The sequence below is a fragment of the Chenopodium quinoa genome, unplaced genomic scaffold (assembly GCF_001683475.1).
Source record: "Chenopodium quinoa cultivar QQ74 unplaced genomic scaffold, ASM168347v1, whole genome shotgun sequence".
Lineage (NCBI taxonomy): Eukaryota > Viridiplantae > Streptophyta > Magnoliopsida > Caryophyllales > Amaranthaceae > Chenopodium > Chenopodium quinoa.
This window is the reverse complement of record NW_018743391.1, coordinates 700,916-724,103: the sequence shown is the minus strand read 5'-3', so window position 1 is coordinate 724,103 and position 23,188 is coordinate 700,916. Positions and strand designations below refer to the sequence as shown.

Here is a 23,188-nt window from a genome sequence, read left to right as displayed (position 1 = left end):
ATATGCTCATGAGCAATTCAATTATTTTTTGATCACTAGTGGGATAAAATTTTCTCACCAAAAATGCTTATTCTCACCAAAAATGCTTATGAGCAAATTGGTTGGGAAGAGAGAAAAAGTGGCTAGAGAGAGAATGAGCAAAAAAATTTTTGCTCTCTAATGTGAGTTCTCAATGGTTAAACATAAAATGATAAAATACTTGCCCAAAAGCAGACATTCACTTAGATTATGGGAAAAAGAAAGGAAAAAAAAAGACCACCTAGTAAAATTTGCATAAGAGCAAGATTAACCCTGAGTCTTAAGACTCAGGATGACGTCATCATTTTTAAAGTTTTAAGTCTTAAGACATGACTTTGTTTTTTTTAATGCATTTAAGAAGCTGAGTCTAAACAAAATCTGAAGTGGAGTCTTGAAAACTCAAGACTCAACTTAAGACTCAACTCTACACACTGTACACCGTGTTTTCCCTATACATCAAAACACAGTGTTTTGATAATAAAAAAATAAAAAAAAAAAACTTTATTTCTCAAATACATTAAAATCTATGTATATTTCTTCCAAAAAAAAATGTACGTTGTTTTTAATTTTTTTATATACAAAAATCATATTCTTTGTTTTATTTTATGTTAATTATGTACCTTGTATATAAAAAAAAAAAAAAAAAAGCAAAACGTAACAATCCTGATTTAATAATAATTATCAATTTAATTTGTCTTGTATTTTAATTATCCTTTTTTTTTTAAACTAATTATCCTATTTATTTGTTATTGTTTGTTGGTTTTTAATATTTATTACCTAGTCATAATACAATTACTCTATATATGTATTGTAAAAGCTAAATATCCTATTGATTTTTTTTTTTTGCTTGATCTATTTTGCTATTATTTTTCAACTATGACATCTAAATTGGGTTAGACATTTGTTACCCCAATGTGAATATTCATATCATATTAAAATTATAAATGTATTTCAAAAAAAAATATTGAAATATTTATGTTAAAAGACAAAAAAATAAAAAAAATTAATAAAAAAGTAAAAAAAATTAAAGAAATCTAAAATAAGTCTAAGGATTGAAGAGATAAATCTGATTGAGTCTTAAGGAGTTTTTAACATAATTGAAAATCAAAAAAATAATTAATTTTAATATAAAATCTGATGTGGCAATGGGTTAAAATCTTAAGATCAGACATGGTTAATCTTGCTCTAAATAATTTATATAAAACACAAATTTTAAATATGCAAAATTTAGATTACAATCAAATGCAACAAAGTATTAATTTTATTAAATTGATAATTTCGGGTACAATATCTAATTTGCTCTTATGATTCAATCTCCAATGACTTGTTTCACGAGATGACTTGATTCTTGATCGAGGGTCGTCAAACGTTTGATCAAGATCGAGAATTTTCCAATTTAAAATACTCCGTACTTGATATTACTCGAATATCCGTACTAGTAGTTAATTTTGGCGGTTGACATTAAGCAAGTTTTATTAATATTCTCTTCCGTTTAATTTTTTGACCCCTTTGAAGCTTGCTCACGGTTTAAGCTGCGTCGTTGGCTCCTGCACTCCTCCCTTTCTCCATTGAAGCGTACTCTGAGCTCTCCACCAAAGCGGCTCTTTAGCTTTCTCTCCTCCATTGAACCAGTTTTAAGGTAGGATTTATTTTAATCATCGAATATCAATTTATCAACTTAGGGTTTAATTTCACACTGTCCTTGATTTGATTTTATTTTATTTTCATTACATTCAATTTTAAAATCTTCTAAGATGGATTATTGAACTAGTAGTTATAATTGATCCAGTTATGAAGGATTATAACGAATGATTTTGTTGCTATTATTCTTAAGCAAGAAGAATCCGAGCTTAATTTGATTTTTGAGTCAAATTTGGTAGCAATTTGCAAATGTATTGCAGGGTGTTGTTTATAACTCTTTATATTAGTACAGAACTATGAAAATGAACCTTTATACTCGGGCCGAGGACAGGCATTGATAAGCCAAGACCTCCATTGTTATGGGGTTTTAGTGATGTGTTAAAATGATTGCTATATTGATAATGTGATATTAACTATGAAAATGAATCCTTTTTCCTGGGGCCGAGGGCGGCCAATGATCAGCCAAGACCTCCATTGTTATGGGGTTTTAGTGATGTGTTAAAATGATTGCTATATTGGTAATGTGATATTAACTATGAAAATGAATCCTTTTTCCTGGGGCCGAGGGCGGCCAATGATCAGCCTAGACCTCCATTGTAATGGGGTTTTAGTGATGTGTTAAAATGATTGTTAAATTGGTAATGTGATATTAACTATGAAAATGAATCCTTTTTTCTGGGGCCGAGGGCGGCCATTGATCAGCCAAGACCTCCGTTGTAATGCGGTTTTCCTATTTAAGTGATGTGTTAAAATGATTGTACATAAATTGGTAATGTGATATTATTTCATTTGATATCGTGTTATATTGATTATTAACATAAAAGCCTATCTAAATTTTCAGTTTTCCGAGCTTTCGAGTGAAGAATGGGTAAAGCTTCAAGGGACAAGAGGGTTTGTACATTTCTCTTTGGTCTTTTTTTTCCCATGGAATAGGAATGAATTCAGGTGCTCTTCATTTGGTTTTTGTTTTCGTTGATGGTAGTTGTTTTAATCTTGCAGGATATTTACTACAGAAAAGCAAAAGAAGAAGGATGGCGGGCTCGAAGTGCCTTTAAGCTGCTTCAAATTGATGAGGAATTCAATATTTTTGAAGGTACCCTTACTCGATTATGTATTCCATATAATGTATCTCTATTAGCGTATCTGCTTTCATTTGGCTGTAAAAAATTTGTTTTGGAATCTGCAGGGGTGAAGAGGGTGGTGGATCTTTGTGCAGCTCCTGGTAGCTGGAGTCAGGTTATATTTTGTTGCTCGACTTCTGTTACTCGAATCTATTTTACTTCACTTTGTCTATCAGTCTATGTTAGTAATCTTAAGGTGATGCAAATATAAAATAAATAGTGCAAGGATATCCTAGCTTAGAATGCATTTGATTTTTGTCCTCTCTAACATAGAGTGTGCAAAAAACTTATTTGAACATGGCCAAATTTTATGGCATCGTGGCTGATATTAATTTAAAATTCCTAATATATTCACTGGCATAGAGCTGAAAGTAATGGCAGGCTCCTCTGTGTATTTTAACTTAAACTTGTTTATTGCACTTCTAATATTCGGAAACATGTACGTTTTACCTTATTGACTCTTTAATGTTAAGGCCTACAGATTTAAACTATTCAAGTCTGATAAAAATTTGTGTCAATCCTGTGAAAATTTACATACTTAAGGTCTTATTGTTTGGATTCTGCTATGCAGGTTTTGAGTCGGAAGTTGTATCTCCCAGCAAAGCTATCACCTGATTCTAGGTGTGTTTCCTTATCTAAATTTGTGTTTTCTTTAGGGCACATATATATGGTTGTTGCAACTATCAATTGTTTGACTGGGGAACTGAAGAGTCTTATGACCCTTTATTATTTAAATACTAATTGACTCTTAGACCTTAGTGTCTCTTACACAAATGGGTGAGTCTACATCAAATCCTATCCATGGCTGCTTTTGATTAGCTTCTTCATCTTTGTCAAAGAAAGCAATCATAATTGGAGCTTACACTTTTGACTACTCTTCTTTTTGTTACCATATCTCATGTAGTTCATGATATGTGGCTCATTTTGCTGTTCCTTCATGTGAATCATGCCTCACATATCTGTCAGTGAGATTTGGAGTGGAAGGGAATTGCATATTGCTGCATCCAATACTAATTGAAAACCTTTTGGCTTAAACATGTAATGATGATCTTCACATGTAAGTTACACGGTTTGCGTCATAGATGAAACTAGTAATTTGAAATAAAACGCCACAAGTAATGATAAATGTCTTGTTGATAAAGTTGGTGACTTGGGATTCAGGTTTTCCTTCATTTTCAAATCTATGCTTTTAAATACTTTTTACTAAAATGCATGGGTAGTGCAATTTGGTTTGTCATTAAATATTGTGCATAGGGCTTTAATGTAAAGAATCCAGGTAGAATTGAACTTCCACATTTAGGGTCTGGATATTTCAAATTCAACCATGAGTTTGATTTACACAATTTTTTATATTTTTCTATATGTAATAATGGTAATTATAGTTATCTAGCAGATTGCACACTCTACCAGAGTATTATCTACTACTAGCCTTACGGTTTGACCAAGGGGGATTCTGAGAATTTTGAGAATGGTCTTGGCCATCCATGCCCAGACTAAAGGTGGCTTTTTTTTAATCCTTTGCCAATTAAGGACCAAATATAGGGTGTACAGAAAATGAACCTCCAAATAATCTGTTGAACTGGTATGATGTCAGAGTTAACTGAAATTACCTAAGAGATTTCTCGTACCTTTACTAAAGATCTTTCCCCTCTAGATTAAAGCCTCGTACATTTAACAGCTTGAGAAAGGTGGATGCTTACTTCAGTTGTAAAAATATTGCAATGTGTGATTTATTCATTTTCTTGGACTCCAGATTATAATGACACTCATGTTTTCAATAATTCTTCTACAGGGAATCCAACCCTCCTCTTATAGTGGCTGTTGATTTGCAACCAATGGCTCCTATAGAAGGAGTGATTCAAGTGCAAGGTGACATAACGAATGCTAGAACAGCTGAAGTGGTAAGGTTATTTTGCTCTTGGGTTGATGTTCTTTTACACATGATGTTAATTTAAAATGAAGTAAGAATTGCAGTCCTTTGATGTTATATCTTATATTAATGTGCTCTATCTGGGTATCTTGTGAAAGATCATGTTTATGAAGCCAGTCTCCAATTTTCTTCAGTCAGGTTATGTATGTTTTAATGTTGTGTTGCCCATGAAGTTTTGAGCTTGAAGATTATGATAATATTTGGGTTGTGGCTACTCTAGAAGTTGACAAGTGCTTATGGGAATTTACTCCATTCGTTTTTCTATAAGTTGCACTTTTAATAAGTATAATCATCAGTTATATATCTGGTTATGTGCTGAATTGTGACTGGAAAAGTTCCATGCATGCTTCTCATTCCTTTGCATTGATAAATAATTGATTTTGGTAGTCAAGCTTGCATATGTTATATGTTAATGATAGCTATTTGGTTTCAAAAGGAAGTCACCCTCTGAATGGCTGTACATAGAGGTAAAGTTCAGGAGTCAATGGCCTGATTATAGGTTTAGATATGCTGGCTTGATATGTATTTGTTTTATTTTTCCTTGTTTTGATAGTATTTATCAATCATTGCTGTGCAATGGCACCAAAATAGCCATTGACCAACCAGTTTCTCCTTCATGCATCCTTTCGACAATTGTTTATGATATTATGGGTATCAATAAAAGTTTGCTGTCAATACATTGTTTGAATTGTTGGTTGGTCATCTTTCAGCTAACCAATCCTCTATTATATGCCAGGTCATTCGACATTTTGATGGGTGTAAGGCTGACTTGGTTGTTTGTGATGGTGCACCCGATGGTTAGCTTATTTAACTACTCATTTGCTATTAAAGCTATATAAATCGATTTTAATAGCCTAGTTTAAATTCATATTCTGTATAAAAATAAAATGATTTTGTAATTACTGCTACTGGATTTTTGATTTTGATGTATGTAGTCTTTGTGATGCACAGTTACCGGACTTCATGACATGGATGAGTTTGTTCAATCTCAGCTCATACTAGCGGTAAGTAGTTTTCTTACCAACAGCTGTTGCATTGTCAAAGATAATTAGTTAGTGACTTGCTGGTGTCGATGACTAGATGTGAATTCTTCAGCCAGCTTTATTTTGAATAGACTGCTTATTCACCAATATTCACTGTGTGGTAAGAATGGTTGTGAATCTTGTGATTGCAATGGCTTGTTTTGTATGTTCCTTATTTTTCCTTTTTTTTTTTTTTTTTTTTTTTTTTGCCTTTTAATCTAAAGAGGGAAAAAAGGTCAAGCTTCTTAGCAAGTCTGTTGATTCTAAACTGCATTGTTCTCTAATTAAGGTCATGACTGATTTAAATGTTCTAAATACAGCATTGATTAACCTCAAATCTTTCTGACTTATAGAATACTCTGCATGTAAATCACAGAATCAAGAGAAACTTCCTGTAGTCTGTCTATTAAGGAGCCTTAGCATTTCTCCTTCAAGTTTTATTTTAAAAAATATGATAAAATAGTATTTATGCTATATGCATTTAGCTTTATGTTAATCATCAGAGAACTGATCAACGCAATTTTAATTTATCTTTTCTTCATACTGACCTTATTTTAAATTAATCTGATATCAAATAGATCAATAGCCCAGAGGATGTTGTTCTGCTTACATGTATGTTCTTGTTGTTCTATTCATAGCATTGCTATCCAACTTGGGCTCGTGGAGAAGCATTTGTATTAGCACAGCTTATCTTTTATTCTATTATTGCTCCACAGGGAATGTCGATTAAGCACCTTAGGGTCTCATGACTCTCATCTATATGTTTAATCATTATTCATTAATATAGCTTTTCAAAGTAAAATAAAAAGTCTGCTAAATGTTATGTCAATTGTTTGTCAGCTTTGAGCTTACTAAAAAAAGCTGAAGCTTCACAAAGTATTATATCAATCAATCAATCAATCAAAGCCTAATCCCATAAGCGGTGTCAGCTACATGAACCAAATTTGATTATTCTGTGTAATCATCGATAAATATCCTCGTCCTCCATCCCTTACGATCCAATGCCTCTTCCTCATGCAAATCCATATACTTCATATCCTTCCTAACTCCTTCCAACCAAGTCATTTTCGGTTTCCCTGTCCCTCGTTTAACCCCTCCATGATCCCACTCCTCCACTCTTTTGTACCGGTGCACCCTCTGGTCTCCGTCTTACATTCCCAAACCAACTCAGACGATTCTCCCTTTGTTTGCAATGCCTGCCACACCTACCTCTTTCACAAAGTTTCATAGATACATATTATTTCTCTTAAGGGATATATGGGTGATAATTTTCATTTTTGCTTCAGAATGTTTGGGTGGAAATGGGGCATGTGTTACAGATTTGCATCCTTTTGGTGTATTTTGTTTGTGTTAGTTCTTTTGGATGTGGGAATTGACTATAATTGATAATTTGCTTTTAGGGTTTGACAATTGTCACTCACATATTGAGGAAAGGAGGAAAATTCATTGCAAAGATATTCCGTGGCAAAGACACGAGTCTCCTATATTGCCAGGTGAGAACTTAAAAGAAATTATTTTAAGTGTTTATTAAAGTGTCAAGGGTTTTGAAGCACGTCTTTTAAGTTTCAAATTAGCTATCATTTTACTTCAGATGCCAGAGGATTTTTTGTACCATTACTATGGTTGTGTATGCATATATGTTGATACTTAAAATCGGCTAAATCTTGGTGACTTCATGTCTAACATATGTGTTATTTCTGTCTTCTGAGTTTTAATAAAGAGGGGTTGTCAAAGTCCAGTGGTTTATCAACTGTTACTGGTTGCAGCTTACCCAACTAATTTGAGCCTCTTAAGCTTATAGAATCCATCATTAGCCAGGCTTTACTGCTTTTGACTTCTAGCCTCCATGAGTACTTTAGGAGACTAGAGCCCACCTTGAGCTTTTCACTCAGTTTTTACAATTCTGTTCCTTTGTAATTTTCACATAATATCTCATGCTATCTGTCCTTAAAACCATTATTTGAACCACAACCATTCATTGAATCACGTAGTTTGCGACAGAGATTAATTACTTTTTAAGCTGATAGAGTAATAGGATGGAATGGGGTGGGATGAGAGAATATCTCAGTGATACTATCTTGTTTTTGTGACATAAGGTAGTTCTTTATATTATTCTTGTTTTCATTTGCTGCAATATTGTCCACAAGATTCTGTTGATAAATTAGTCACTTTTATTCTTAACTTTCTCTATCATTTTACGGAGTAATTGTTAGATAGTTTCTTGGGATCTCTGATCCTAATAATTTGTGCCTTCGCGTATAAAAATGCAATAATCGAAAATGCACCCTCTGTTCCTAGTTTCTTACATGTTCTATATGCTTTCTCCATTAGTTTGTTTCTAATGTTCTTTACAGTGCTACTGTATTCTGTTTTTGGCAAAGAGTTTTACCATCATACCTTCAATTAGTCGACCACTGAATTTGTTCCTTAAAGTTCGTTACAGTACAATAGTTCAACAATGACTGTGGCACAATATGCTCGCCTAATGCTTTTAGTGAGAATTGTGGTCTGACCTCTAAATTTTTCTTTCCTTTTGTTTCTGTGCTGCAGCTGAAACTTTTTTTCCCAAAAGTGACATTTGCAAAACCAAAAAGCAGCCGTAATTCAAGTATTGGTAAGGAAATTTATCTGATTCATTTTTAGTTTATTTTATCATTCATGTCATTGTAGATTTTCCTTCCTCTTTGGTATTGCATATAATCTTATATACACTAAGGGCCTTAAGCATTTGACTATCATACCCATCCTTGTAATCAAGGATTAATTCAAATTTGTTGAAAAATTTAGACGTGATTACCTGTTTTGCTGACATCATTTTAACCAATCCATTAAACCAGCATTCAAAATACTACTGTGTTTCCAGCTTCTTCACTTGTCATATACATGAATGTTTGTAATAGTAAGTGGTGGGCATAGGAACAGTTTAGATGTTGGACTTTTCTGGATGTTATTAGCATTGACAGATGATGGCGTCTATAGTTTATATTTATAATTGAATAAAAAGGGTTATGTTTTATCAGGATATATATTCTGGCAATTTCACACATTTACCTAGATTTGATGCTTTGTTCCCTTTTGTATAGAGAGTATTCAAATTATAAAACTTCCTCTGTTCTTTTTTAATTGTAACATAGGAGTTTTCACGCTTGCCAATGCACATCATTAATATCTATTAATTATACTTAAGTAACATTATAAAAAGATAATATTGTAAAAGTATATAACGAGACGAATCTAACAAGACCTCACTTGACTATGTTTGTTGTAATGTATAAATCACAAAAGACGGTCAAAGGAGTGTGCATAATATAAATTTTCTGAAGTTGCGATTAAAAAAGAATGAAGTATTGCGTGACATGATCTTGACTTTTTCTGCTGTATAAATCACAAAAGACGTCAAAGGAGTGTGTGCATAATATAAATTTTCTGAAGTTGCGATTAAAAAAGGATGAAGTATTGCATGACATGATCTTGACTTTTTCTGCATAAAAGTACCTTAGATTTTCTGGTGCTTAAGATATCAATAAACTAACTATCCACAAATAATTGTTTTGCAGAGGCATTTGCAGTTTGTGAGGATTACTCTCCTCCAGAAGGTTTTAGTGAGAAGGATTTATATCGTCTTCTGAAGGAGGTTGGCAGTCCCTCAGGAGCAGATAATCTAGGTAAGCAGTTCTTGTATCACCTGATCTTCGTGAACACATATATGCTTAGATAAAGCTACTCTCTGATATTGATAACTTTATTGCCAACTGATATGTCCAAGGTATGTTGAACGATGGTGGGATATGCCTTTTGTATGTACCTTCTCTGCTCATTGTTTATCCAACATACAGAATTTTACCCTATTCAAACACTTATTTGATCGTCTTTTGTTTTTTATATGCTAGGAAAAATAGTCACGAGGGATTTTATTAAGTCAGTCTTGATATCTACTTTTTATTAAAAGATAATTATAGATTATCATATGATATTATATATGCATTGACAAGCGTGAAACTCCGAACTTGTAATTAAAAAAGGATAGAGGAAGTATATGTTTTAGGACTTATCACATTCATTGGTTCATTTGCTTTTTCATCAATTTGCACAGAATCCTATTTGTTACTCAGGTTATCCGCTAATCACTATACAGTTGTACAATAGTTGAATATTATAAGCAACTTAAACAATTTGGCTACTCTGTCCAAGCAGGCAAGCATGCATATTAGTCAGCTAATAATGAGGGACCAATTCACATCATTATTAGCTAACAATAATTGTAGAAGCCTAATACTCTGTTGCCCTTTTATGAGCTTTTAATTGATAGATGAACTCGCACCTGTTTGCTTCTTATCTTATTGCTATGAACTGCTGCAGTGGGTTATTTAACATGCCCAACAAAGGGTAATACTTTTCTCTATTGACTTTTGGAGATCTTACTGGATAGCCCGAGCCCGCTTAGTTAGGCCCTGTCACATCCCAAACCAAATTTTCCTGGTCAGGTCCAGCTTACAAGTGGGTTGTTTTCAAACGGCACCGATCCTGTGGCCCAACCAAGATTTGAAGTGAATTTTCAATCTTGTGCCCTCCCTTTGGCCATCTCTATTCCTGGGTATGACTTGAATCAATTATATCTACTTCTAAAACATAATTATTCGATCTTTGAGATGAACTTACGAGCAGACATATGAGCAACTTGCCTTGATTGCTGATAGTGGCTAACCGCGACCATCACTCTCTTCCCGAAACCTTAATCCATTAGTCTAATTCTCTTATTCAAAGCTGTTAACTTCACTGAAATCTTCATCATGACCACCTACTTATCTGTACATGATTAGATTCCTGACATTATCCGTCAATTTCGGCTCTTCTGATTAGTCATTACCATGTTTGTATACCCCCTTTCAGTGCCATATCATAACATCCCTTCAGAAATATTATTGCCATCTCTTAGCTGTGTATCCTTGACATGGCGAAGTCAAGTCTGCTACTTGATATAGACAATATAACTAATAGTTTTGATATATTAGAAAATTTGTTGGTCCACCAGTTGTTGGAGTGTACAAAAGGTTATTTAATAACAAGGTGCCCACACTCCGTACCTATCTTGCCTCCAACAAGAGCTCTTTTATCCAATAATAGTCCTTTAAAAACATAGTAGACCCATTTTCTATCCCTGTTTAATTTTGAAGATGAGAAAAACAATCTACTTCTGGAATTCTTATCCATTTTCCTAATAGTAAGATACTGCCATATCCTGTTATCCATACTGCACTACACATCTTGACCGTGACATGCAGATGTAGAAACCTTTGTAATCATGATGTAAAAGTAAAAGAAGAATTCTGGAGACACGCTTTGTGTAAGAGTCATCTTATGGACATCTTTCTTATCTTCAATTTATTTGCAGACTCATCATCAATCTTATAAGTGTTTTTTATGTTTAACTCGTGTGTATTATTAGGGCCTTTCTGATATAATTGCTGGTATTCGGATTTGAAATTTGTCAAGAATAGACACTACTAGCCATTCTAGGTGCCAATTATTCACTAATACTCCTGTCTAATTTTTGTATGTTTTTATAAATATATGAACAAGCTTATGCTTACGAGTTACGAGAATGTAATTGGGCAATTCACGGGTTTTTTTGACATGGTAAGCTGCTTGTCTCTGAGAGTCTGACTATAGCCAAGTGCACAACTAGTTTAATACCCACAACAGCTTGTTTCCGTGCTCTTATCTTTATCCTGTGATCATAAGATTGGGAGCGCATTACCAACCGCTCTTTCTCATTGATAACATAGGGGCAATCTACAAATCTACAAGCATTTGCTGCTTTCCTTTTTTAATGAAACGATTGTGTATCTTTTATGTCTTGTTACAACAGATTGCAGCAGTGCTTGGTTAGAAGGGCCAAATAAGGTATATATTCCATTTCTGGCTTGCGGAGATCTAAGCGGGTACGACTCGGATCGGTCATACCCATTACCTCAAGTTGCTGAAGGGACTTACAAGAGTTTAGATCCTGTACAACCTCCAATTGCCCCACCTTATAAAAGGGCTCTAGAGCTCAAGAAAGCTGCTAATCAAGGAGTTCGTGAACTTGAAAACCTCTCCATTGATTCTTCTTAAAATTGCACAATTACATTTGCATTTATGTTCACTATTTTGGTTGAGGATCAGTATCTTAAAAATTGGCTTCTTGATCACATTGTTATGGACCTATTTGTCGATCATTATTTTGTGCACTCAAGATCATAATGTGCATCATCTTTCCGATTAATGTTATTTTTAATCGTACATGCATCTACACTTTCAAGTTACTGTATTTATATAAATTCTGTTTTGAAGTGGTTTTTCTTAGGGGTGAGCATGGGACCACCCGTACCATTAGTACTAACGGTTCGGGTACCCGATAACCAATATCACTAAAAGTGATATCCATAACCCGAACCGATAAGTTCGGGTACCCGGACTTCGAGTACCCGGATTTTTGGGACGGTTATCAGGTACCCAATAAAGTATCCAATAGTGATAATTAAACTTAAAAAATTAGTTATTATTAGGGATGGCAATGGGGCGGGTCGGATGCGGATGATGGTACCTCCATATCCATATCCACCTAAAAATCTTATACCCATCTCCGCCCCACCACCCGTGGCGGGTACAATATCCACATCCATACCCGCCCCACCAGGTACAAGATAGGATCCATCTTCGGCCCATCACCCACCTCATACCCGCCCCAAAATCATCCCAAACCCATTGCCATGATGCTCCATTGTATCACATTATTGACAATTATATTAAATTAGGTTAAGAAAATTGGGACTTTCATTATTCAAGCTTATTGGGTCTTAGAGGGTTTCAAGTTTTATAAATTCTAAATTTTTCTAAAAGAAATATGGTGCCGGTATAAGATGGGTACGGAGCGGATATGGGGCGGGTCTACTCTAAAATCCATACCCACCCCATCACCCATGGCGGGTACACATTTTATACCCATCCCTGCCCCATCACCCGCCAAACCTCCTCCATCCCCGCCCCACTTGGGCGGGGATGGGGTGGGACTCCCATTTAACCCGACCCACTGCCATCCCTAGTTATTATGATATTTTTTAACACTAATTAAAAACAATACCACATGATCTTGACCAAATTATTAATAACATTACTAATTATTGATATTATATAGTGATTATGAAGTAATGTAAGAGTTTAAATATTGAAAAGATAGATTTAAGTAGGAAAAAAAATAAAATAATTGCTTATCGGAACGGAACGGGTAACCGTTAATTTTAAAATGATACCCAAAAACCATACCCGATAACAAATTATCGGAACAGGTGTACGAACCGTTATGGTTATCGGATCGGGTACCCTAATTTTTGAAACGGTAACGGAACGGGTTTTCGATTTTTCGGGTAGTTTTGCTCAGCCCTAGTTTTTCTTTTATAAATAAACAACATTTAGTTTTCAACCAATCCATCATTATAACAATAGAAATATGACGTAGACTTTCCCATCTTAACCTCACCCGTGAGAAGTGTCATTGGAGAATGAAGATATAAAGACTATAAATGACGAAAGAAATACTCATAAAGTATATAGTCTTGTGCTTGTATATTGAATGGTATAATGTTCCCATCATATCTAAAAGCTCTTTAAGAATATTGAAATCATTTTAATACGTACGTAGAAATGTAAAATTTTTGTATTCATAATCATATTCGAAACAAGAATAACATTTAGAGTCATAAAGAGTACACAATAATACAATGTACCCTACTTCAACTTCTAACTCCAAGGATTAAAATTAAAGACAATAAAACACAATTATCTTTCTCAACTGTTCACCATTAATTAGTTTAAAGACAATAATACACAAAATCCCTTTCCTAAACTGTTAACCACTAATTACATCAAAATACATTAATCAAAGGCGGTGCATTGAGCCCAGTAGTAGGCCCAATAGAAGTAATTTAAAAGTCTTTCTACTACTGTAATCCTTTTAACCATGTTTCCCATATGCTTTGGTGGGTCTTCAACTTGATATATATTCAAGGTTTTTTTTTTTTTTTAATACGTTTCATATTAATTCCAAATGTATACTAAGGCCCTATTCTTTTCCGCTATTGTGATATGCTATGTTCGGTTAAGCCCTATTCTACTCTGCACTCTGCTGATATTTGTTTTGCTCTACTGAAATATTTTCTGCTCGTTGAAATATGCTCTGCTCTGCTCAAAGTTTCACTCCTCTCCTGGCTCCTGCTTTGATACCTCACTTTTCACTTACATTATTGTATATCGTTTCTCATGTCTTCTTTGTTTCTCACGTAGTCAAGTTGTTAAGCTTGCCCAAACCGTCATTGTTTGCCATTGCCTTTGCCCATGTATCACTTTATTATTGAACCTTAATACTTTTTTCTCACGAGTTTAATCTCACACTTCGTAATTTTATACAGTTTATTTATGTACTCCTTTTAAACATGTTTTGCGACTTTATTCATGTGTAATTTTTTTAATTGATCTTAATATATATCAGCATGTAAACTTATTTTATACTTCCTCCTTTTTTTTTATATATATTTGCAACAGTTTGACTTTTACACTTTTCATGTGTTTCACTTTGCCTACCTTTAATGATTCAAACTTATGTAAAAATATAGTTATGTGAAATCATTGTTAGATTCGTATCGATATTTACAATTTTAATATCAAATGTTTATAATTTTTACATACCGGTAATTAAAGATAGTGTTTTTCTAAGCTATGCCCCCCAAGTTCTTCAGTTTCTAAGTTGTACCTATGCTTTTTCAAAGTTATAAGTTGTGTCCTTCACCTCACAATGTTTTATCAATAATACCGTTTAACATCCATATCTATTAACGAAAGTTAAGTTATTTTATCAACAATGGTATCGTGGCGTTATTAATTTGACACATGTCCCGTTCTAATAGGTTTAACACTTTAAAAAAAAATTAAAAATCAGAAAATAAAATAAAATAAAAATAAAAAGTTATTATTAACGTTAAAGGTTATTGTTAATAAAAATTAGTGAGGTTGAGGGCACAAGTTAGACGTCTGAAAAAACATGGGCACAGTTTAGAAACCGAAGAACTTTGGGGGCATAACTTAGAAAAACCCTTAAAGATATAAACAATTGAAAACATGTATCGATTAGCATGAAAAGAAAAATGTTTCAACTATTAAAAAAATGTCCCAAGTAATAATTAAGGACTTGTCACGATTGTATTATAACATACTTTTTTAATAGACTTGTTTCACAATTTATAAAATATTCAAATCATCAAATGTCATCTTTTTCACAAAAAAATACTACGGAGTACGAAGTATAATAGTACTTGAATTCAGATGACTTAGATAAAAATAATTACTTTCGCTTAAGGCCTGTGCATTTCAACTTAATTTCAACTTAGTTTTCAGTTCAGTTTAGCTTCTAATTTTCTTTTCTAATAAAATATTCATTTCAACTATATTTAGTTCACTTCAGTTCAGTTCAACTCAGCTCTAATAAGTTCAATTTAATTCACTTCAGCTCAGCTCAGCTCATCTGAGTTCAGTAAATATGAACAGACAACAGACCCTTAATTAAAGTATTTGAAAATACTTTTTGAGACACAATATGAAGAGACACAATATGAAGAGACATAATTACAAACTTCCTTAAATAACTGATGGTGGGTAACCACTTAGCTGGAAATGGACTTTAGACCAAGAATTAAACTTGGAATTTAGTTATTTAGTTATTTATTTTTTATAAGATGGTTTACTATAATAGAGAATTTAGATAGTGTAAAGTTGAAATGATAACCAAATCCCTCAAGTGAAGGCTGACATTTATTTGTCACTAAAAGATGCTCTTAACCAATTTTTAATTCTAATGGCATAAATCTCAAGAGAATCACTGTTATTATATTGAGAATCACAATTATCATATTATTTCCCGCCGTAAATAATTTCATCTCATCTTATCCTAGGTTAGGGGGAGAGAAAAATTGATAAGCAATGTCATCATCAGTCTTCATTCTTCCTATTTCAGCAAAACCGTGAGCAATCCTGTTAGCTTGGTGCTTGACGTGCAAAATGGTAACACTCCAATCCCTTTGCAGAAGCTTGAGAACATCATTGATAATGTTAGACAAGGCATGATCAATGTAATATATTGGGTTTTCAATCATATATTTCAGAGCTTGAGCATCAGTTTCGAGCTCAAGGAAACGGATTCCTCTAGCCCAGCAGATAGTAAGACCCTCCTTTATGGCAAGGAGTTCAGCAGCTCTATTTTGTTTCTATATCACAATATTAACATAGTTCACTCGGATTAATATTGGAAATTTTATTAGGCTACCTTCAACATTTAAAAATTCCATATGGTGTCCGGCTAAACCTTTTCTCATATGTAGAGGTGATCGATTTTTGAAGTAAACTATTATGTTCACGCGAGTCCAAATCTAAATCGGATATTTTTCAGGTCGGTTTCATATTTGAACGGGTTGGACATGCTTTTGACACTTCTACTCATATGCGGTGACATCCAAGTTTCTAATAATTCACATAATGGTTATATTAGCTAGTTTGGTGGCTAACCAAGCATAATAAACTAACTTATCCCTAGCTAATCACAAATCTAGCTGATTTTGCACGTAAACCATGATTTTTATGGCGCTTTTTCCAAATTTTGACCTCAATTTAATCCATACGAGCTAAATTGACCCCAAAATCTTAAATGAACCATTTTATCGGGCTTAAAAATTAAAAAACGTAAAATGAATCATTTATTTTACATAAAGTGAGGTATTTCTAGTTGTTTAGTTAAATTTGACCCCCTTAAGAATTAAAATGACCCTCAAAACCTTAGTTGAACAATAATCCTACTTTCGTTATAATTAATGGCTAAATTTACGTGCCCAAAAATTAGTTTGATTTGTGTGCTGAGAAATTTGATCAATTTTGGGGTAATTTTAGCTCTTAAGACTCAAATTAGTTCTTATCAATAGGTGCTTGTAAGTATCTCAGCACATGTTATGAAATGTTTTAAGCTTCCTCAAGGCATTGCCAACAAGATTGATTCCCTCATTGTGAGATTTTGGTGGTTCAACAAGGGCTGTAAAGGTATGCACTGGGTAAGTAGGGATATTATCCAAACCCCTAAAAGCATGGGGGGTTTGGGGATTAGAGGTACTTCCGCCCTCAATGATGCACTCCTTTTCAAGCAATCAACTAGGTTGCATCTCAATCCTCAACTTTTGCTCTCAAGAGTACATGGAGGTTTTCAATCTTGTGGGGTGTGCAACATAACTAGGCCTTATGTTAGGATGGGGAATCCATCCTTAGGAAGATCAAATCTTCAAAGAGTTTCTCGGGTCTTTAAGGATGGGTTTGCATGGAAAATTGATAATGGGAAAGAGGTTAAGGCTATTAGTATGCCTTGGGTGGGGGGAGAAGTACCAATGGTAAATTCTAATCAAACTTTGGGAGCAGCTCTAAGTTGGAAGGTGGAGGACTTTATTGATCGAAACACAAGGTCTTGGGATGCAGGAAAGGTAAGGAGTAGTTGTTTTGATTGGAATAGTGCAAAGACTATCTTATCTATGGAACTACTGCATTATGAGGAGGACGACTTCATTTATTGTAAATTTCACCCGTCTGGGAGATACACAGTGAAAACAGGTTACTACTATCTCTTGAAGGATACGGGGTTAAATCATTCCTCCTTTTCTATCAGAGACCATGAGTTCATAAAGCTGATTTGGAGAATAGACATCCAACCAAAATGGAAACTCTTCCTATGGAGACTATTCCATGATAGTATTGTTGTTAAGGTCAACCTAGCAAGAAGAGGATTACAAGTCGATGAAACTTGTGACTTTTGTGGCTCTGATCCGGAAGACAGCCAGCATCTCTTTCGTTTTTGCTCTCTGGCAAGGGAAGTATGGGGAAACTCCCCTCTTTCTATTAGCCATGATTCCACTGGTTCCAGTTCTTTGAGGAAGTGGATCCAGAGCTATATCATGCTCTTTCATAGCGAGGATGGTAAGTACGGTATTCGTAGTGCTTTGTTCATAGCAACCCTTTGGGGTCTGTGGAAATCAAGAAATGCTAGATGTTTCAAGAATGCAAATGGGAATGCTAGTTTGGTTACGGAATTCATAAACCAAGCAATGCAAGACCACGAGGTCTTCACCCAAAAGGGTAATCATGATGATTCTAACAGGGTAATGAGAAGCATTGACCCAGTCATTCCCCCAGGTTTGAATCATGTGTAGCTAGGAAGAGACAAGACTGGTTATGACAACTTCATTGTGGAAGAAGATGGTTCTTGGAAGAAGAAGACTTCGAGGGCAGGGGTTGGTTTGGTAGTCGTTGGAAATAGTTCGTCGGACGAAAGGGGGAAATGTGGAGCGGCCTCATCAGTGGTCAAGTGTGAAGCGTGGGCATGCCTTGAAGCAATGAAATGGGCAAAAGCACAAGGGAAGCAAGGTATCCTTCTGCTTTCTGACTCTATTTCCCTCCTTAACAATCTGCAAGATAACCTAGGTAAGGATGTCTCGATAACCTGGTTGATTAAGGAAATTAGGGAAGTAGGGGCCACCTTTTTGAGGTGTGCGATATTAAAGGTGCCAAGAGATCAGATACAACGAGCTAACGACATGGCTAGAAGATGTCGGCTTTGTCTACTTTTTCTTAGTTCTTTTGTTCCTTTGCTATTGTTAAAAAATAAAAAAAAATTAAAAAAAAAATTAAAAAAAAACCTCAAAATAAGGTCAAAAATGAGGAATGAAAATGCCATAAATGTCTCAATTACATGCCAAAATCAGCCAAATTACGGATTAATTTTGTGTAGCTTTGAGAGTTTAATGATGGGTTAATCATTTAAATAAGGCCTATATGTAAATTATTAGAATACTTGGACAACACTTTATATAAGAAAAAAAAATCCCTACCACTATATGAAATATTTAAAAGTTGAAGGCCACCATATAGAATTTTCTAAAATATTTGTACAACTCAAATATGTTTTATAAGAAGTATACCCTCTGTTTCAAGTATTTTTCTCATTTTGACTGTACACGTTTGTCAATAATTTTTCAACAACGAAACAATTTCATGACAATCCAATATATTAACAACCCCTGATTTTAAATAAAAATCAGCTTCCCTCAAAGTGAGAAGGAGATAAACATTGTATTTCAAAAGAGATTGGAAAACCTTGTACTGATTTGAAAGCAAATTTCAAAAAGAAAAAAAAAGGACTTGTACTTATTTCAAAAGAAATTGAAAACTAATGATATCAAGAAATAAAAATTGGGTATTTTCACCGATGAAAACTGTACTAATGAAAGTCCAATCCATTTAAAACTTAACAATGGAGACTAAGGTTTAGGAAAGAGGAGAGCTAGATCACATTTTTTTGTTAATAGAAAGAGAAGAGAGATTGTGTTTAGTCTTTTTATTTTCTAAACAATACAAATACTGTGTTACACACTGTTTTTTTTACAAAAACAAGGAAAAATTTTGTATTACACACTCCTTCGATGAGTTAAGGTAATAATTAGGGACTAAAACCTGAACTTTTTTATTTCATCTTTTGGGACCTATGGTTAATTATCAGACAATTTAATCTAAAAAATATACTAACCAACCTAAACATTGATTAGGGTTAAAAAAAAGTTTACTAATTCCAAAAAAAAAAAAAAAAAAAACACAATAATAACACTAAGCATCAATTCTAGCATTATAATTCAATTATACCCACAATTTTTATTTTTCTAAAAAAAAAAGCTTTAAACCCTAGTAGAAAATACAAAAATTGATGTAAAAAATTTGAACAGGATTCATAGACAACATACTTATGCTAATATGTTTGAAAAGCCGCTAATAATCTGCACCAAAACCGCCTTTGGAGCTTCAATTATTTCTGAAAGAGAGAACAAACAAAGGGATGTTGATGATGAAGAGTACGTGAGAGTTAAAATGGTTAACTCTTAGCACATAGCTCCTATTGGCTTAGCAAACATACAGGATGGAAAATGTACCACTACATGCATAATAGGTACGTGACAGGTGGTAAGTATTTTGAGAAAAAATATTCAACTTATAGGATGGTAAAAAGTACCACTATACGCATAATAGTACACAAAAAGTATTATTCTGGCAACTTATACTTTAGTGGTACCATTGTAGATTCATTTTTTTTTTTCCAAAATCTTGCAAAATTTACATTTTTGTCCTCCTATATGTATTGTAATTGTATAAGAACTATGCGCTTGAGATGCACTCAGTTAAAATGACGCCCTTTTTTTCGGGTTAACACACTTTATTGGGGGGGGGGACTAACAAAAAGTCTTATGCAATTGATGGGCCCCACTATTATACCATAGTTAATTTATCCCACTGAATTTTTTTCTTAGGTCCTAAAAGGTGAAAAAAAAAAGTCTCAATAGAAAAAAAAAAAAAAAAAGTTTAGTTCTTATTTGTTTTTTATCTTAACCCCTCCTATATATATATATAGCTAGAGAAGGGTGAATTTTTAATGTTTTAATCTGAGCCGTCGGTAGTTACTAAAATCTAAGGGTGGAGATTTCTTTTCTCATTTCTTATTTCTCATTCTAGCAAATATAACCCCCTTTTTTTTAAAAAAAAAAAAAATTGTAAAAGTTTATAAAAATGAAAAATGAACACTACTTGTACTTCCTCCGTTTTCTTTTACTTGCAACACTTCCCTAAAAATGAAATGTCACAATAATTGCAACACACTATAAAAGAAAAGTTACTTTAGGGAAAAACTATACTATTTCCCTTATTTAAAGCACATGACCCACTAAATTACATTCCTAACAACCACTCATCCCATTTTAAAGTGTATCATATCATATGAACCCTACATTTCTTAAATTCCGTGAAAAAAGTGTGTGTTGCATCTGAAAAAAACGGAGGAAGTATATTATAAGTTCACGGGGTATTTCCTATCTCAATCAAGATTATCAGATTATGACACGTAGGCTAACCATTCAAATAATAGCCCTATAATTTTACAATCATTCACACACATGTTCCTCTATGAAATGGGCCATTTTTTCTTATCTCTAGAAGTACTAAACCTGGGCGCCGTGCCGCCGCGGGCCGTGCCTGGCGGGCCACGGGCTGGTTCGTGCCGTGCCGGTCGTGCCGGCGGGCCCAGGATTTCGTGCCGTGCCGTGCCGGCCATTTTCACAGGCCAGCCCACGGCACGGCACGGCCCTCGTGCCTGGCGGGCTCGTGCCGTGCCGGCCTGCGGGCTGGTGCAGTTTTCAAATAATTTTTTATTTTTTTTTATTTTTTATATGACAACATTATAAATTAATAAGTTTATAATGTATATAAGTTATAAAATTATAATTATAAGTTTTATAAGTTTATAACTTATAAGTTATAAGTTATCAAGTTATGAATTTTATAATTATAAGTTGAATATTTATGTTTTATAATTTGTATATTCAATATTTATATTTATATATTTACTTTATACTATTACTTTAAAATTTAATGTTTATGATTTATTAGTAATTGGTATAATTTTATTTTTTTTTTAATATGAATTTACAAATTGTAACAAAACGGGGAAAAAAGGCAAATTGGACTTTGGATGTGAATAATGCGTACTTTATATTATTATTACTTGAGTTGAGAAAATTGTACAATGATAACAATGATAAAAATCATACAATGATGGTATTAAACAAAAATTGGAAAATGATAAAATTGATATTTTTAAAATCGTACAATATACAATAATTGTCTATTCTTCTTCTCCTTCTTCTTGCTCGTCTTCGTCTTCGCCTTCAAGGTCATCGGCTAGTTGCATAGATTGGGAACTAGCCGAACCCGAACCGGAAGCGGAGGTTCCTTCTTCGTTGTCGTTGTGGTCGTAAGAACGGTCTTGTGAGCGATTTTCCGCATCCAACCAATCTTTGAAACACACGCACATTTCTAGTGTTTCGGGTTTTAGACTTGTTCTTCTATCGTCTAAAACCCTTCCGGATGCGCTGAAAGCTCGTTCGGAGGCGACGGAGGAAACTTGGATAGCAAGAATGTCTCGTGCCATTGCCGCCAAAGTTGGATGCTTCGAGCTTTGTTGTTTCCACCATGCAAGGAGGTCGAGGCTGTTTATCTCATCGTCGTCCATGCCTTTGGTGAAGTCGTAACTCAGGTACATCTGCAACTCCGAGACGTCGCTTTGCGTTCTCCTGATTGATGAATCACCTGAAAACCTTGAAATCAAGTTAGTAGCTTGTGAAAATAAATGTTTGGCCTTCTTACTTACGTTTTTGGATGGTTGGGAAGGCCCTGAGCGAGGAACGGTGCCATATTTGGCTTCATAGACTCTATATAAAACAAAAAACTGATCCTTCACATTAGTCTTATAGTTTTCTACATCATCGTCAAGAAACATGCATTGAAAGTAAATGTCAACTAACATAAATGTGTTTTCATACTTTTGCCTAGGATCTAATATGGAAGCAAAAATATAAATCAAAGGAATCTCACTATAATATTTACGCCACTTTTTTTCCATTGCTGGAAGATACTGATCATAATCACTTTGATGGCGATGATCAGCGAAAAGTTGGGCGAGTAAGCATGCATTAGAAAGAAAGTTTTGAGCACAAGGATTGTAAACAGTAGAAAAACAATACGTCATGTTATATAATAACTGTAAAAATTGCATATATCTTTCACAGTTATTCCAATCATCATCATACAAAGCATTTTGTGGAAATTTTAGGTTGTAAAATAATGTTAACGGGCCCTTGTACTCAATTGCCTTTGTTAACATGTCATAGGTGGAATTCCACCTAGTTGGGCAATCGGTTCTAATTTTTATTACCCTTATCTTTTGTTGTTTTAGAAAACTCTTCCATTCTTGGTATCTCATGTTAGAGCTATTAATAGACATAATAGCATCTCTGATTTTGCTGTAGTATGGGCCAATTGCCCGAACTCCATCCTGTACACATAAGTTAAGTACATGGCAAACACATCTAGTATGAAGAGCTTCACCGTCTAATAGTACATCGGTTAAGTTTTGTTTGATAAGATTAGCTGTGTATGTCATAGAGGTTGCATTATCAAAAGTCATAGACATCATTTTATCTCGAAGGTTGTATTCGTCTATTGCTTGCATTAAATGGTGAGCAATGTTAATGCCGGTGTGTGGGTATTCCAGCATTTTGAAATGTATTATTCTTTTTTGTAACATCCATTGATCATCTACCCAATGGCAAGTCACACATAAATAGTGATATTTATAACCACTATCCCAAGAATCGGCTGTTAAAGATACTCTACAGTTAAGGTTACTCAATTCGGCTTGTAACCGGACTTTGTACTCTAGGAAATTTTTCATTGCGGCGGAACGAACGGTTTTCCTAGAGATTCTTTTATGTTGGGGTTGTAGTGCTTTGTTAATG

At 34.1% G+C, this 23,188-nt stretch overlaps 1 protein-coding gene across 1 annotated transcript; it reads left to right on the top strand.

The window, feature by feature from the left end:
• The first annotated feature begins 1,355 nt into the window (after positions 1-1,355).
• LOC110738636 (putative tRNA (cytidine(32)/guanosine(34)-2'-O)-methyltransferase) lies at positions 1,356-12,020 on the top strand. The gene is made up of 12 exons (XM_021919030.1): positions 1,356-1,657; positions 2,501-2,550; positions 2,659-2,752; positions 2,846-2,895; positions 3,352-3,401; positions 4,573-4,681; positions 5,447-5,507; positions 5,662-5,714; positions 7,133-7,225; positions 8,283-8,346; positions 9,290-9,397; positions 11,602-12,020. Exons 2-12 carry the CDS (start codon positions 2,524-2,526, stop codon positions 11,844-11,846), a joined length of 954 nt encoding a protein of 317 aa, XP_021774722.1. The 5' UTR covers positions 1,356-1,657; positions 2,501-2,523; the 3' UTR covers positions 11,847-12,020.
• Positions 12,021-23,188: the final 11,168 nt, after the last annotated feature.